We start from the raw sequence: 11531 nt of genomic DNA on the forward strand, positions 1-11531 counted from the left end.
TGCCAAAAAAAAAAAAAAAAAAATTTCATTTTCAACAAGACAAGAAATAAACTCTGGCAGTACAAAATGGGTGTCAGTCTAGGGAAGGATGACCCAAATGCACCCTTGCCCCATTGACAAGGAGCCTGAGGAGGCATAACCATATGTCCTACGGGGTCCTAAGTGGGATTCAGGGGCAGACAAGGGACATTAGGGGACAACTGAAGAAATCTGACCCAAGTGTGAATTTTGGTTAACAATAATGTAACAGTATTGGCTTATCAATTGCAACAAATGTACCATGCTAAGGTAAATGTCAGTAACAGGAGAAATGGTTCTACAACATATTGGAACTCTACTCAATTTCCATGTGTAAGCCTTAAAACTTCTAAAAACCTAAGTCTATTTTTAAGAAATTATAAACAAAATACATTTGACTGCATGAAAATAAAGACAAATAATTTGTAAAAGCTTTTTTTTTTTTTTTTGCTTTCCAGAGCAATAACAGTTTGGTTTTTTTCTTCTTGGAATCTTACCTGTGCATGTATGTTTTTGTGCTTTTTCTTCACAAAGATGGGATCATACACATCAAGTTGCATCCTGTTTCTCCCCCACTTAACACTACTAGAAACATCTTCCTGTTTCCCTGACTTAAGAACATGACTTTTAATGGCAAAGCAGCATCGTGCCCCAAGTGCTGGCCCTAACTGAAGCTGACTCCCACCATGTGGTCCTGAGGTATTATCAAGGAAGGCATGTCCTTGCCTGCTGCATCTATGAGCGGGACACACACAGGACGGCGGTTCTATGTGCTGGCCTCATCTTCTGAACAGCCCCATTACTACCACCGCAGAAGGTGCCCCCTCCTGGGACGGGCCTCAGCATGGGCCTGTGTTCTCCCTCAGAGTCCTTGACCCTGTAGCAGCAGGGGCTGTGTCCCTGCACCCTGCAGTGTGCTTCTGGGAGTTCAGAAATCTCTAACCTGGGCACCAACTCTAACCTGGCATCAGAGGCTTCCACATACTGGTGGGCCCAGATTCCCTCTTCTACAGGAATTCCAGCACCACCTCCTGCACGAGCCTGGGTGCAGTTCTGACTCGAGCCATCTTCCTCCAAGGCACCTGGCACACAGAGGGCACTTGGGGGTCACAAAATCCACTGGTCTCTCTGGGACTGAATGCTGAGTCAGTCACTGGAATCCTGGTGACTGTCAAAGGTCAGCTCCAATAGTCCTCCTGAACCAACTCGAGGAGGAGGAACTTCTCAAGCATTCATTCACCAAACATTGGCTTAGGAGTGTGGTCAGAGGATGGATCTGGTCTCTGGGGAGGCCTAAGCAAGGAACTCAAGCAGCAGTCTCAAAGTTCTTTTTGGGAACTACCTGAGATACAAATCTGTGTCTCACTATAGCCGACGCTATCGTTGTCCTGCAAATGACATACTCTGGGAGTAGCATCTGGCAGCTGCTCAACAATCACTTGTGCATTGAGTGTGCATGTGTAAGACGGGAACAGTGTATACTCACTGTAGCCCAGGCCACCGCAATGATAACTCCTACAGCCTGTTTGGTGCCTGCCTCACCCCTCTCCTGCTGAATGCTACTAGGCACCTGATGGTAACATGTCACCAGCTGGCTCTTGGCTCAGCCCTCCTGTTTCCCCAGAGCAGTCTGTGACAGTTACACTGACTCAGCCACTCAGACACACATAGGGGCTGCCTCAATTCACAGCTTTCTCTCACAGGTCGTAGTGACCTACCCCAAGTTCTAGGGTCACTACTCTTCACATTCACACACATTCAGTGTACCTACAGCTACAAACCAATCTGATGCCTCGAACCAATCATCTCTTCCTTGGGCATCTGTTAAGAAGCCTCATGGTCACAAATATGGCATGTTCCTTCCCACTGCCTGGAAGGCCCTTCCTTGGCACCTTCCCACGGTGAGTGGGTCTTGGCTCACTTGGCACCTCCCTGACAAGCCCCCTTCACCGTTGCTCCTTTCTCCTCAGAGTCCCCACCACTCCTCCAAGCACACTTCACATATGTCTATGCATCTTTTTGTTTCTCCTACTAGAACACACCTACCCTCCACGGGGGCAGGGATAGAGTTCTGTTCAATTCTCCTGGCACTGTTGGGCACTCAGTTCGAGTATGCAGGGGGAGGGCAGAAAGGCACAGTTCCACATGGAGAGCCACCGCCAAACACAGGAGCCTGGCAGCTGAGCATCTCCTCAATAAGTCACTTTTGAGAACAGCAGGCTGGGTCCTGACCGTGACATGTGCCATATTCCTCTGTTTCCCTGACAGCACATCTCCTCTCTTTGCTCTCTGAGTTTAAGTGGACCCCCTAGCCCTCCAGGAGAATCCCCCGAGCAGAGACCCAAGAGCCCGCACCTCTGCCCACCAGTGTCCTGCTGCTGTAGATGGGGACGATGTGAATGTGGAAATAAAAGTACCACCACAGAAAGAACTTAGCAGCAACCACATACTTCCCACCTTGCCATCCCGAATATGGCCTGGTGCCCCCTCCCACAACTCTAGTGGGATGTATAGGCAGCAGGGCTTGGAGGAGTGTTGGTACCTCGGTGGTTTCGCTAGCTGCGGTGCTCTCTTCTTTTTTCCTCTCCTCCTCTTCTTGTTCTAGCTCTTTAATGCTCTCTTCCAACACATTGGGCCAGAAATCACCTTCGAAATAGGGCAGTTCCTTGGCACTGGTGAGCCTGTCCTCAGTTGCTTGTTTGAAAATGTCCTGGGAGGGAGCAAAGCACAGTGGTGAGATGAGGAGCCCATAGGGTGCACCTGGAGACCAGACATGTGCCACCCACCAGGGTAATGGAGACCCTAGTGTGTGTGCATAGGCTACTCACACCAGCTGATTTAAACAGGCACTGACTGTACTGCTCTGATGACCAGGCAAAAATCCTGATCCACTATAGAGAATGCTTTTACATTTTTCAATGTATGCTTTATTTTTCTGCTTTCTAATTCTTATAAGTAAACATAATTATAAAGTATGTGAGTACAAGAGGAAGAGACACACAAATATATTTCACTCAACTGTAACAAAAGCTTCTACCTTCCTTCAGCACTGGGTACCTTATAATCATGAATGATCCGCTCTGCAAATGCCTTGTCCAGCATCTTTTTGTACCACTCCTGTAGACGTTTCGGTTTTGGGATTTTTTGATCAGGGGGGTGACAATGAAAGATATAGTCATCTCCTTCACTTGGAGGACAGGCCCAGATGTGCCCTGTCACATACCTGCAGGACACATGCACACAAATCAGACGAAAGTGTCAGCGAAACAAGAAGTAGGGGCGAAAGCAAGGACAGAATTATAAAGAAAAATCCATAATGCTATTGTGGAACTTGTTAAAGAGAGGGTGTACACCAGCATGCCAAGGGGTGGAGGAGGCTGAGGCTGGAACTCTGTCTTGTGCAAATCTAAGCCTGAACATCAGCCCTGAAACACCTCCCTCTCAGGGGTGCACACACAAGGTGGGGCCAATCCTGCAAAGGAAACGTGTAGCCTCATGAAAGTGCCCAGGAGTGTAATGACTCAAAGTGATACACTGATTTTTTTTTTTTTTTTTTGAGTTGGAGTCTCACTCGGTCGCCCAGACCAGAGTGCAGTGGCTGCTCCTGGCCACCACAGCCTCAACCTGTTGGGCTCCGGCGATCCTTCCACCTCAGCCTTCCGAGTAGCCAGAATTACAGGTGCACGCTACCACGCCCGGCTAATTTTTTGATTTTATTGTAGAGATGAGGTCTTGCCTGCCCAGGTGGGTCTCGAACCCGCGGGCTCAGGCAATCCACTCACCTCAGCCTCCCAAAGGCACGGGATTACAGGCTGAGCCACCAAGCCCGGCTGATTTTTTTTTTTTTGAGCCAGAGTCTCACTCTGTCATCCAGGCTGGAATGTAGTGGCATGCTCACAGTCATTGCAGCCTCAACCTGCTGGGCTCAGGCGATCCTTCCACCTCAGCCTTCCAAATAGCTGGAACTATACAGGTGAGCGCCACCATGTCTGGCTAATTTTTTGATTTATTGTTGAGACGAGGTCTCACAGAGTTGCCCAGGCTGATCTTGATCCCTTGGACTCAGGCAATCCTCTCGCCTCTGTCTCCTAAAGTGCAGGGATTACAGGTATGAGCCACCATGTCCAGCCTGAATTTTACTATCTCCTTCCTCTTAAGTCTTGTAAAGGCAGTTCAGTAGAGTATTTCTCTCTAAGAGGTTAATGGCAACATAAATTTCATTCATTCTACTAAAGACCCTCTGATGAAATACTTCTAATCTTTTCAAGTTTGGGAAAGGAATGTGACAGATCTGGAGTATAAAAACTAAGTGCTGGAGAATGAAGTCAGACCCAAGAAGGCACATACTGCAGGATTACACTTATGCAAAGTATCCAGAAAAGACAAATTCATAGGGGCAAAAATATCCAAAAAGACAAATTCATAGGGGCAAAAAGTAGATTAGTGGTCACGTGGGGCAGAGATGGGGCAGGGATTAACAAAAAACTGTTCTGAAACAAACTTCTGGTGATGGTTGCACTGTCTGGTAAAATCACAAAAAACCAATGAATCATAAACCTGAAATAGGTGAATTTTATTGTAGGTAAATTTTGCCTCAATAAAGTTAGAAAAAAAAAGACTCAAATGAAAAAAGAATGAAAAGACAGTAAAGGCAGGGAAAGCTTGCACTGTGTCTAGGGGCCAGACATGTGAGTGTCTGGGGAGCAACCTGAAAAAGGATCTTTGGGGACTTCTGAATTGATTTCAAGATGTAAAAATAAGAACACATGAAACTTAAAATTAAAAAAAGAGGTTCTGAATAATCCAAACTCACCCCAATTTCTTCACATACTCTAGGTATCCAATGAGGATCTCATGGTAAACAGCTGTCCGGAGGCAACGGGGCCGGAAGAAATGAATACTGTCCAGATAAGATATGTACACACGCCTGTGGGGCGGGGGGCGGGAGGGGGCAGGGGGAAGGGAACATGCTTAATGCAGGGCATCCCTCAAACTTGGTATCAAACACAAGCATCCAAAAAAACCCCTCCAGAGATAAGTTTTATTTCTGGCCACTACATAGGATGTGATAAAAACACCAGTCACTGATGTCACTGCCAACCAGTGAAATGGCATTTGGTTTTTGTCACTGAACTACAGAATGGATGGTACCACTCATCACGGAGCCACAAAAGGATCAGGGCAAACTGAAAAAAGCCACTTCCTGTTCCCCCTTACCTAGATTCTCCACTGAACAGGAAATAATTCCTAGCACAGTTATTTCCTCTGTACAGGTGCATGGGGCAGCCCCACCCCAAGTGCCCTAGGTTTACCCACCTTAGGTAAGAGGAGACGACGACCACAAGCTGGCCCATGCGCACGCACAACATAAGATGTGCTTGCCAGTCATCTGAATACTTCACTTCCCACTAGTTTAGTGGAAAACAAAACTAACTAGTTTGACTAGTTATTGTGGCTTAATACCAGTACAGTACAAAAGCACAGAGGCTCCTTTATGATGCTCAGACCCTTAGTCTAATACAACACAGCATATTGCTGCAAGACATACACCCCCCCAAAAAGATGGAAAACTACCTTGTATTTGGAGGGGGGCAGTCAGAGCCGTATTCTTGGACGTGCATTCCAAAAAAGCACACATCCACTCCATCAATTTCTTCAAAAGCAAAGAGAGCTTTGGTTCGATATGGGAAAGACTCAGACATTTCCCCAGAATCCACAAACCTGAAACAAAAGCCAGAGCCTAATGTTTGCAAATGCAATTGTTTGCAAGGTGCTTTACATACTAGATCTGATGCTCTAAACCTGGTCAATGCAGAAGAGCTAAAGGTGTGACCATCTCTTGGGACAATGGCCCAGAGCTCTCCCCAAAGCCTAAGCAGCCACAGAGCTGGAATTCAATTCTTTTTTTTTTTTTTTTGAGTTGGAGTCTCACTCTGTCACCCAGACTAGAGTGCAGTGGCCGTTCCCGGCCACTGCAGCCTCAACCTGCTGGGCTCCAGCTATCCTTTCGCCTCAGCCTTCCAAGTAGCTGGAACTACAGATGTGCGCTACCATGCCCAGCTAATTTTTTTGATTTCTTGTAGAGATGAGGTCTCGCCAAGTTGCCCAGGCGGGTCTCAAACCCACGGGCTCAGGCAATCCACTCACCTCAGCCTCCCAAAGTGCTGGGATTATAGGCTGAGCCACACAGCCCGGCTGGGATTCAATTCTTTATGACAGTTTCACTTACTGGGGAATTGTATCTCTGCTAATGAATCTCATTTAGGGATTTTTTTTTTTTTTTGAGAAAGCAGTTATTTATTGAGAGGACAGAAAAGCTCCCAAAGTGGGAGGGGACCCAAAGGGGATGCCCTGAATATGGGATTTTGAAAGAAGGAAAGGGGTATATAGTGGCACCTTTAAAGCATGGGGGAGATGCATGATACTGCCAGTGGATATCTGAGACCAGGGAGAGTACCAACCTCTATACATACTATGTTCTTCCCTATACATCTATTCATATCATAATTTTTTTTTTTGAATCAGAGTCTCACTCTGTCATCCACGCTAGAATGCAGTGGCACACTCATGGCCACCACAGCCTCGATTGCTGGGCTCAGGCAATCCTTCGGATCCTTCTCAGCTTCCCAAGTAGCTAGAACTCCAGGCAAGTGTCACCATGCCCAGTAAATTTTTTGATTTATTGTAGAGATGAGGTCTTGCCAAATTGCCTAGGCTGGTCTTGAACCCATGGGCTCAGGCAATCCTCTCACCTTGGCCTACCAAAGTGCTGGGATTATAGGTGTGAGCCACCGTGCCCAGCCTGTTTTTGTTTTTTTTTTTTTAAAGAGACATGACCTTGCTCTGTCACCCAGGTTGAAGGTCAGTGGCACAATCATGGCTTGACCTCCTGGGCTCCAGCGATAGCAGCCTCGATCCCCTGGGTACAAGTGATCTTTCAGCCTCGGCTTTCCAAGTACCTAGGACTACAGGTATGCGTCACCACACCCAGTTAATGTTTAAAAATTTGTAGAGACAGGGTCTCGAACTCCTGGTCTCAAGCAATCCTCCTGCCTTGGTCTCCCGAATTGCTGGGATTACAGGCATGAGTAATTGTACTTGGCCATAAAATTTAATTTATAAATTAGGCACAGTAAAAGATTAACAAGAATAATAAAATTGGACAATTTTAGTTACAATAAAAAGTTATGTAAATGTGGTCTCTCCCTCTCAAAATAACTTACTGTGCTGTATCTTGGGAAACAAACCACAGAAAGGGAAACTGGCTAGGGGAACTACTGTATGCACTAGCTGTTATGAAGCCTTTGAATGATGACATCAAACTCAAAAGCCTGGCAGAGAGCAGGCTTTTGGCAAGCAGGTGTGGGGACCACTTGCGCAGCGTGTAGAGAACAGAGCACACAAACCGTGACTTCATCCCAGGCTTGACTTCCACGGTCTTGTCTGAGCTGGCCACCACTCTGACAAAAACCTCCCCGGCTTCTGGGTGATTCTGGCGCCGCAAAAATTTGTTCACTCGGTCCTCCAAGTGGTTTCCTAATCGTGTAGTCTGCAGCCCTAGGAAGTCCAGAAGAAGCAGGTGAGAAGGTTTTGGGAGGGCTGCCAAGACAGTGGCTGAGACTAGACTTCACTTCTTTGCATACAGTCTGCTATTTTAAAAGATTAATTTTCTCCAAACACAGAAAAGGATCAAATCTGTCCTATGACTTTTTTTTTTTTTTTTTTTTTTAATAAAGGAAAGGTGGATTCTGGAATCTCAGGCAATCCACATCCTTAAAATGTTTACATGCCCAGATACTTTCATCTTTTTCTAACAGTAAGGGATAGAAAAGCCAAGGGTGGCCCAATCAGACTGGGTCTAACGGGGTAGAATGGAGGGAGCTAGGCATGAGGGTGCCCAGGCTGTGCCCTCCCCATTTTCCCAGCCCTTCCTGGCCCTGGAGAGGTAGGGATGCAGAGGTGCAACAAGCTCTGCTCTGGCCCTGAGGCTCAGCATGCTGGTGGTGGCTACACAGCTATCTCTGCAGATTTCCCCAGCCAGGCTGTTTGCTGCTCCCACAACCACCCTTCGGAAAGAAAATTCTAGGGCTAACTACTCAAGCATCAGCCAAGGACTGTTTGCCACTTCAGGAGCATTCTAATACCTGAAGACAGGACACTGTACCAGTATCCAAATCTGGCCCTAGCCCACCACCTCAGTGAGGACGTAAATGATGCCTCCGAGCTTCACTGAGGGCAGTCATTCCTGGGCTGGCTCCTCTCTCCCTCACCACCCCTCCCTAACTAGGGACAGCCCCAGGGTGGCCACTGTGACAAGAGTTACCCAGAGGTACAACATTATATTACAATATAGAGAACTCCTTGCACATGAGTACAACAGACTAGAAAGGAAAGCTGCAAGAGGCTCTTATTGGTTATTCAAAGATATGGTTTTTTTTTTTAAGAGAGCAGGATGTACTGAGAAGACAGAAAAGCTCCAACAGAGGGAGAGGACCCAAGGGGGTTGCTTTTTTTTGAGTCGGAGTCTCACTCTGTTGCCCAGGCTGCAGTGCAGTGGTACACTCACAGTCACTACAGCCACAACCTGCTTGGCTCAGGCTATCCTTCTGCCTTAGCCTTCCATGTAGCTGGAACTACAGGCATACGCTACCATGTCCAGCTTATATTTTTTGATTTATTGTAGAGACGAGGTCTCACCAAGTTGCCCAGGCTAGTCTTGAACCCCTGAGCTCAGGTAATCCTCTCACCTTGGCCTCCCAAAGTGCTGAGATTACAGGCTTGAGCTACCACGCCTGGCCTAGATATGGGATTTTAAAGATGTTTTCTTCTTTGTTTTTTTAATAAGCATTTTATCATCACCGACATTTTCTTCTTTACTGACCTTTTAATATTTCTAACATAGATGATAAATATAAACTATAAAACTATTTGGAATTTTAGAAGACTCCTAATGAAGTCAAGAAATACCTGGAAAATTTAGATTAACTCTTTAAATTTCATTTTTCTGCAATAAACAAACCAATGGTGAGGTTTTTTGGGGTATATAAGTCATACTTGGATAAAAGGGACTTAAAAGGAAAAAAGTACAATGGCAAAGAAATAAAAACCCCAGCTTTGTGCAGTGGCAGTATCATAGCCAATGAAGTCTATTCAAGGTGCGATTACTGAGGAAAAAAAGAAAAAACAAAAATGTAAAGCTAAAAAAATAAGGGGAAAGTGGATATAAGATTGAGTTTGCACTTCGATGAAGATCTATACTGGACATCGCTGTATGATTATGTGTTCAGGTTCTGAGTCTACACGGAGCACTCTCCAGTGGCCGAGACAACCATTCTGAGACATACAGACTCAGCAAAGGGACACACAGGCTGTCTACTCTCAGTGAAGCCCTGGAAGAAGACTCTCAAATTCTCACTCCCATGCAGCTACTGAGTAAATTTTGTTCCCCCATGAGGTGGCTTCCAGTTCAGAGTTGAGACACAGCTAAGAGAGGCCACACTGCAGCAGTGCAGCAAGACTCTGCCTCTTCCTCATGTGAACAGGTGACCCTACACACTATGATTTTCAAATAACAAATAGAAGAAATCCGTCTTTTACCTTAGGCCTTTACTTTTTTTTCAAATCACCTGAAATAACTGTACTATATAACACGTGTTCAAACTGAACAATTTTTAACAATTCTGTTACAAGCATCAAACTGAGTACTGTGACAAGAGAGGTGCCGGCCACTTCACAGATGTGGAACACGTCCCTGCCAAGGAGCTGCAATGCATCCATGCACAAAGGCACAAGGGAGGAGAGAAGGGCCATTTTCATTTATTTTTTAAAAACCAGTTTCCCAGACTATTTGACACCTGTGATCACACAAGGAAGCAGCATGGACAGTGCAGGGATCTACCTCAGAATGCCAGGTCGGGCCACCTCCGCTTAGGAACACAGTGCAGCCTCATTCTCACAGCACTTTCATTTTCTGTGTCATCTGATTTAGCCACTTGTTCATACTTTTTTTTTTTTTTTTTTGAGTTGGAGTCTCACTCTGTCGCCCAGACTGGAGTGCAGCGGCCACTCCCGGCCACCGCAGCCTCGACCTGCTGGGCTCTGGTGATCCTTCCGCCTCAGCCTTCCAAGTAGCTGTAACTACAGGCGCGCGCTACCACACCCGGCTAGTTTTTGATTTATAGTAGAGATGAGGTCTTGCCAAGTTGCCCAGGCGGGTCTTGAACCCGCGGGCTCAGGCAATCCACTCACCTCAGCCTCCCAAAGCGCAGGATTACAGGCTGAGCCACTGAGCCCGGCTGACACTTGTTTTCTAAAGGCCTTTTTCTCAGTTAATATTCCATATTTAGAACTGTCAAGAACATTCACCAAAAAACCAAATGTCTTTCTCCATCACTCTCTGGATTCTGGGGTAGAAGTTGGGGCTGGGCCAGCTCTCGGGGTCCTCTGGTCACTCCCCCACATACCTGCCACCTGCTTCTTCTAGTTGCAACTGCTGCTCTACTGAGACAGAGCTCTTTCGTTAATTCTGTTTTGATTACTGGAGTTCTGGCCCAGAAGAGTTTCTAGCTTACTCAGTTGCTTTAGTATCTCACTCAGAATGGATCCTCTAAAACAGATGCTCTCAATTTTGCTCCCCAGGGGATTACAGGTGTGTGAGCCATTGTGCCCAGCCTATAAAGTAATCATAACCTTCTGAAAGCAATGCTGTCTCAAAAAAAAAAAAAAATATATATATGTATATGTATATGCATGAAAAGTTAATTCTAGTAGCAACAGGCAACATTTTACTTATGGACAGGCATTACCACTACAGACCGGACTCCATCCCGGCAGCAGAGGCTCATGCCCCTCTGTGGTAGGATCCAGCACCTATCTGATGTGCCACAGTGGCCCTCATGGGGGCCCAGGGTCAGGGTATACTGGCCACAACAATACACCAGAATGTGCAGGGAGTATTGGAGAATCTTAGTTCTAAGACACTTGAGAAGATTCTGTTAACAAATTTTCTCTTTACATTTACCATATCTAAACTTTCAAAATTTTTACCTAAAACACTCACTGATCATAAAAGTTGACTTTCGTATAAGGAACTCTTAAAATAAGACAAGACAAATATAAAGCATTAGAAAAAACTAACAGACAAAAAAACTTTTGACAACTGAGTTCCAAAACCATGGGTTGAGGTACCAAAGGAAAACAGGGACAATTTATACAAGTTTCTGAAATGTCTAGTACAGGGAACAGAAATCGTCCCCAAACTTACTTTTAGCACTGAATTTGTTTTCTTTTCGAGGTCTACCAGTTTTCTTCAAGCAGTTGTCACATACAAAGCTGCAAAAAATAATAATGGGTATGACCAGATTATATATAACAGTATGTTGTCAAACCAATGAGATGTAGTATTAAGATACTTTACTGAGCCGGGCTCGGTGGCTCAGCCTGTAATCCCGCGCCTTTGGGAGGCTGAGGTGAGTGGATTGTCGGAGCCCGCGGGTTCGAGACCCGCCTGGGCA

General features: G+C 45.9%; 1 protein-coding gene across 2 annotated transcripts in view; it reads right to left on the minus strand.

Moving 5' to 3' along the window:
* Positions 1-11531, minus strand: part of CREBBP (CREB binding protein) — a 124459-nt gene that overhangs the window by 8395 nt on the left and 104533 nt on the right. For both annotated transcript variants that reach the window (XM_021719092.1, XM_008071123.1), the window contains 6 exons: positions 11282-11349; positions 7425-7575; positions 5593-5739; positions 4832-4945; positions 3076-3241; positions 2561-2728 (listed from right to left, as the gene is read on the minus strand). In XM_021719092.1, coding sequence (XP_021574767.1) covers positions 2561-2728; positions 3076-3241; positions 4832-4945; positions 5593-5739; positions 7425-7575; positions 11282-11349 — 814 coding nt within the window. The remainder of the gene's footprint in view (positions 1-2560; positions 2729-3075; positions 3242-4831; positions 4946-5592; positions 5740-7424; positions 7576-11281; positions 11350-11531) is intronic.

Source organism: Carlito syrichta, unplaced genomic scaffold, assembly GCF_000164805.1.
Source record: "Carlito syrichta isolate Samal-C Ts95f unplaced genomic scaffold, Tarsius_syrichta-2.0.1 Scaffold314117, whole genome shotgun sequence".
Classification (NCBI taxonomy): domain Eukaryota; kingdom Metazoa; phylum Chordata; class Mammalia; order Primates; family Tarsiidae; genus Carlito; species Carlito syrichta.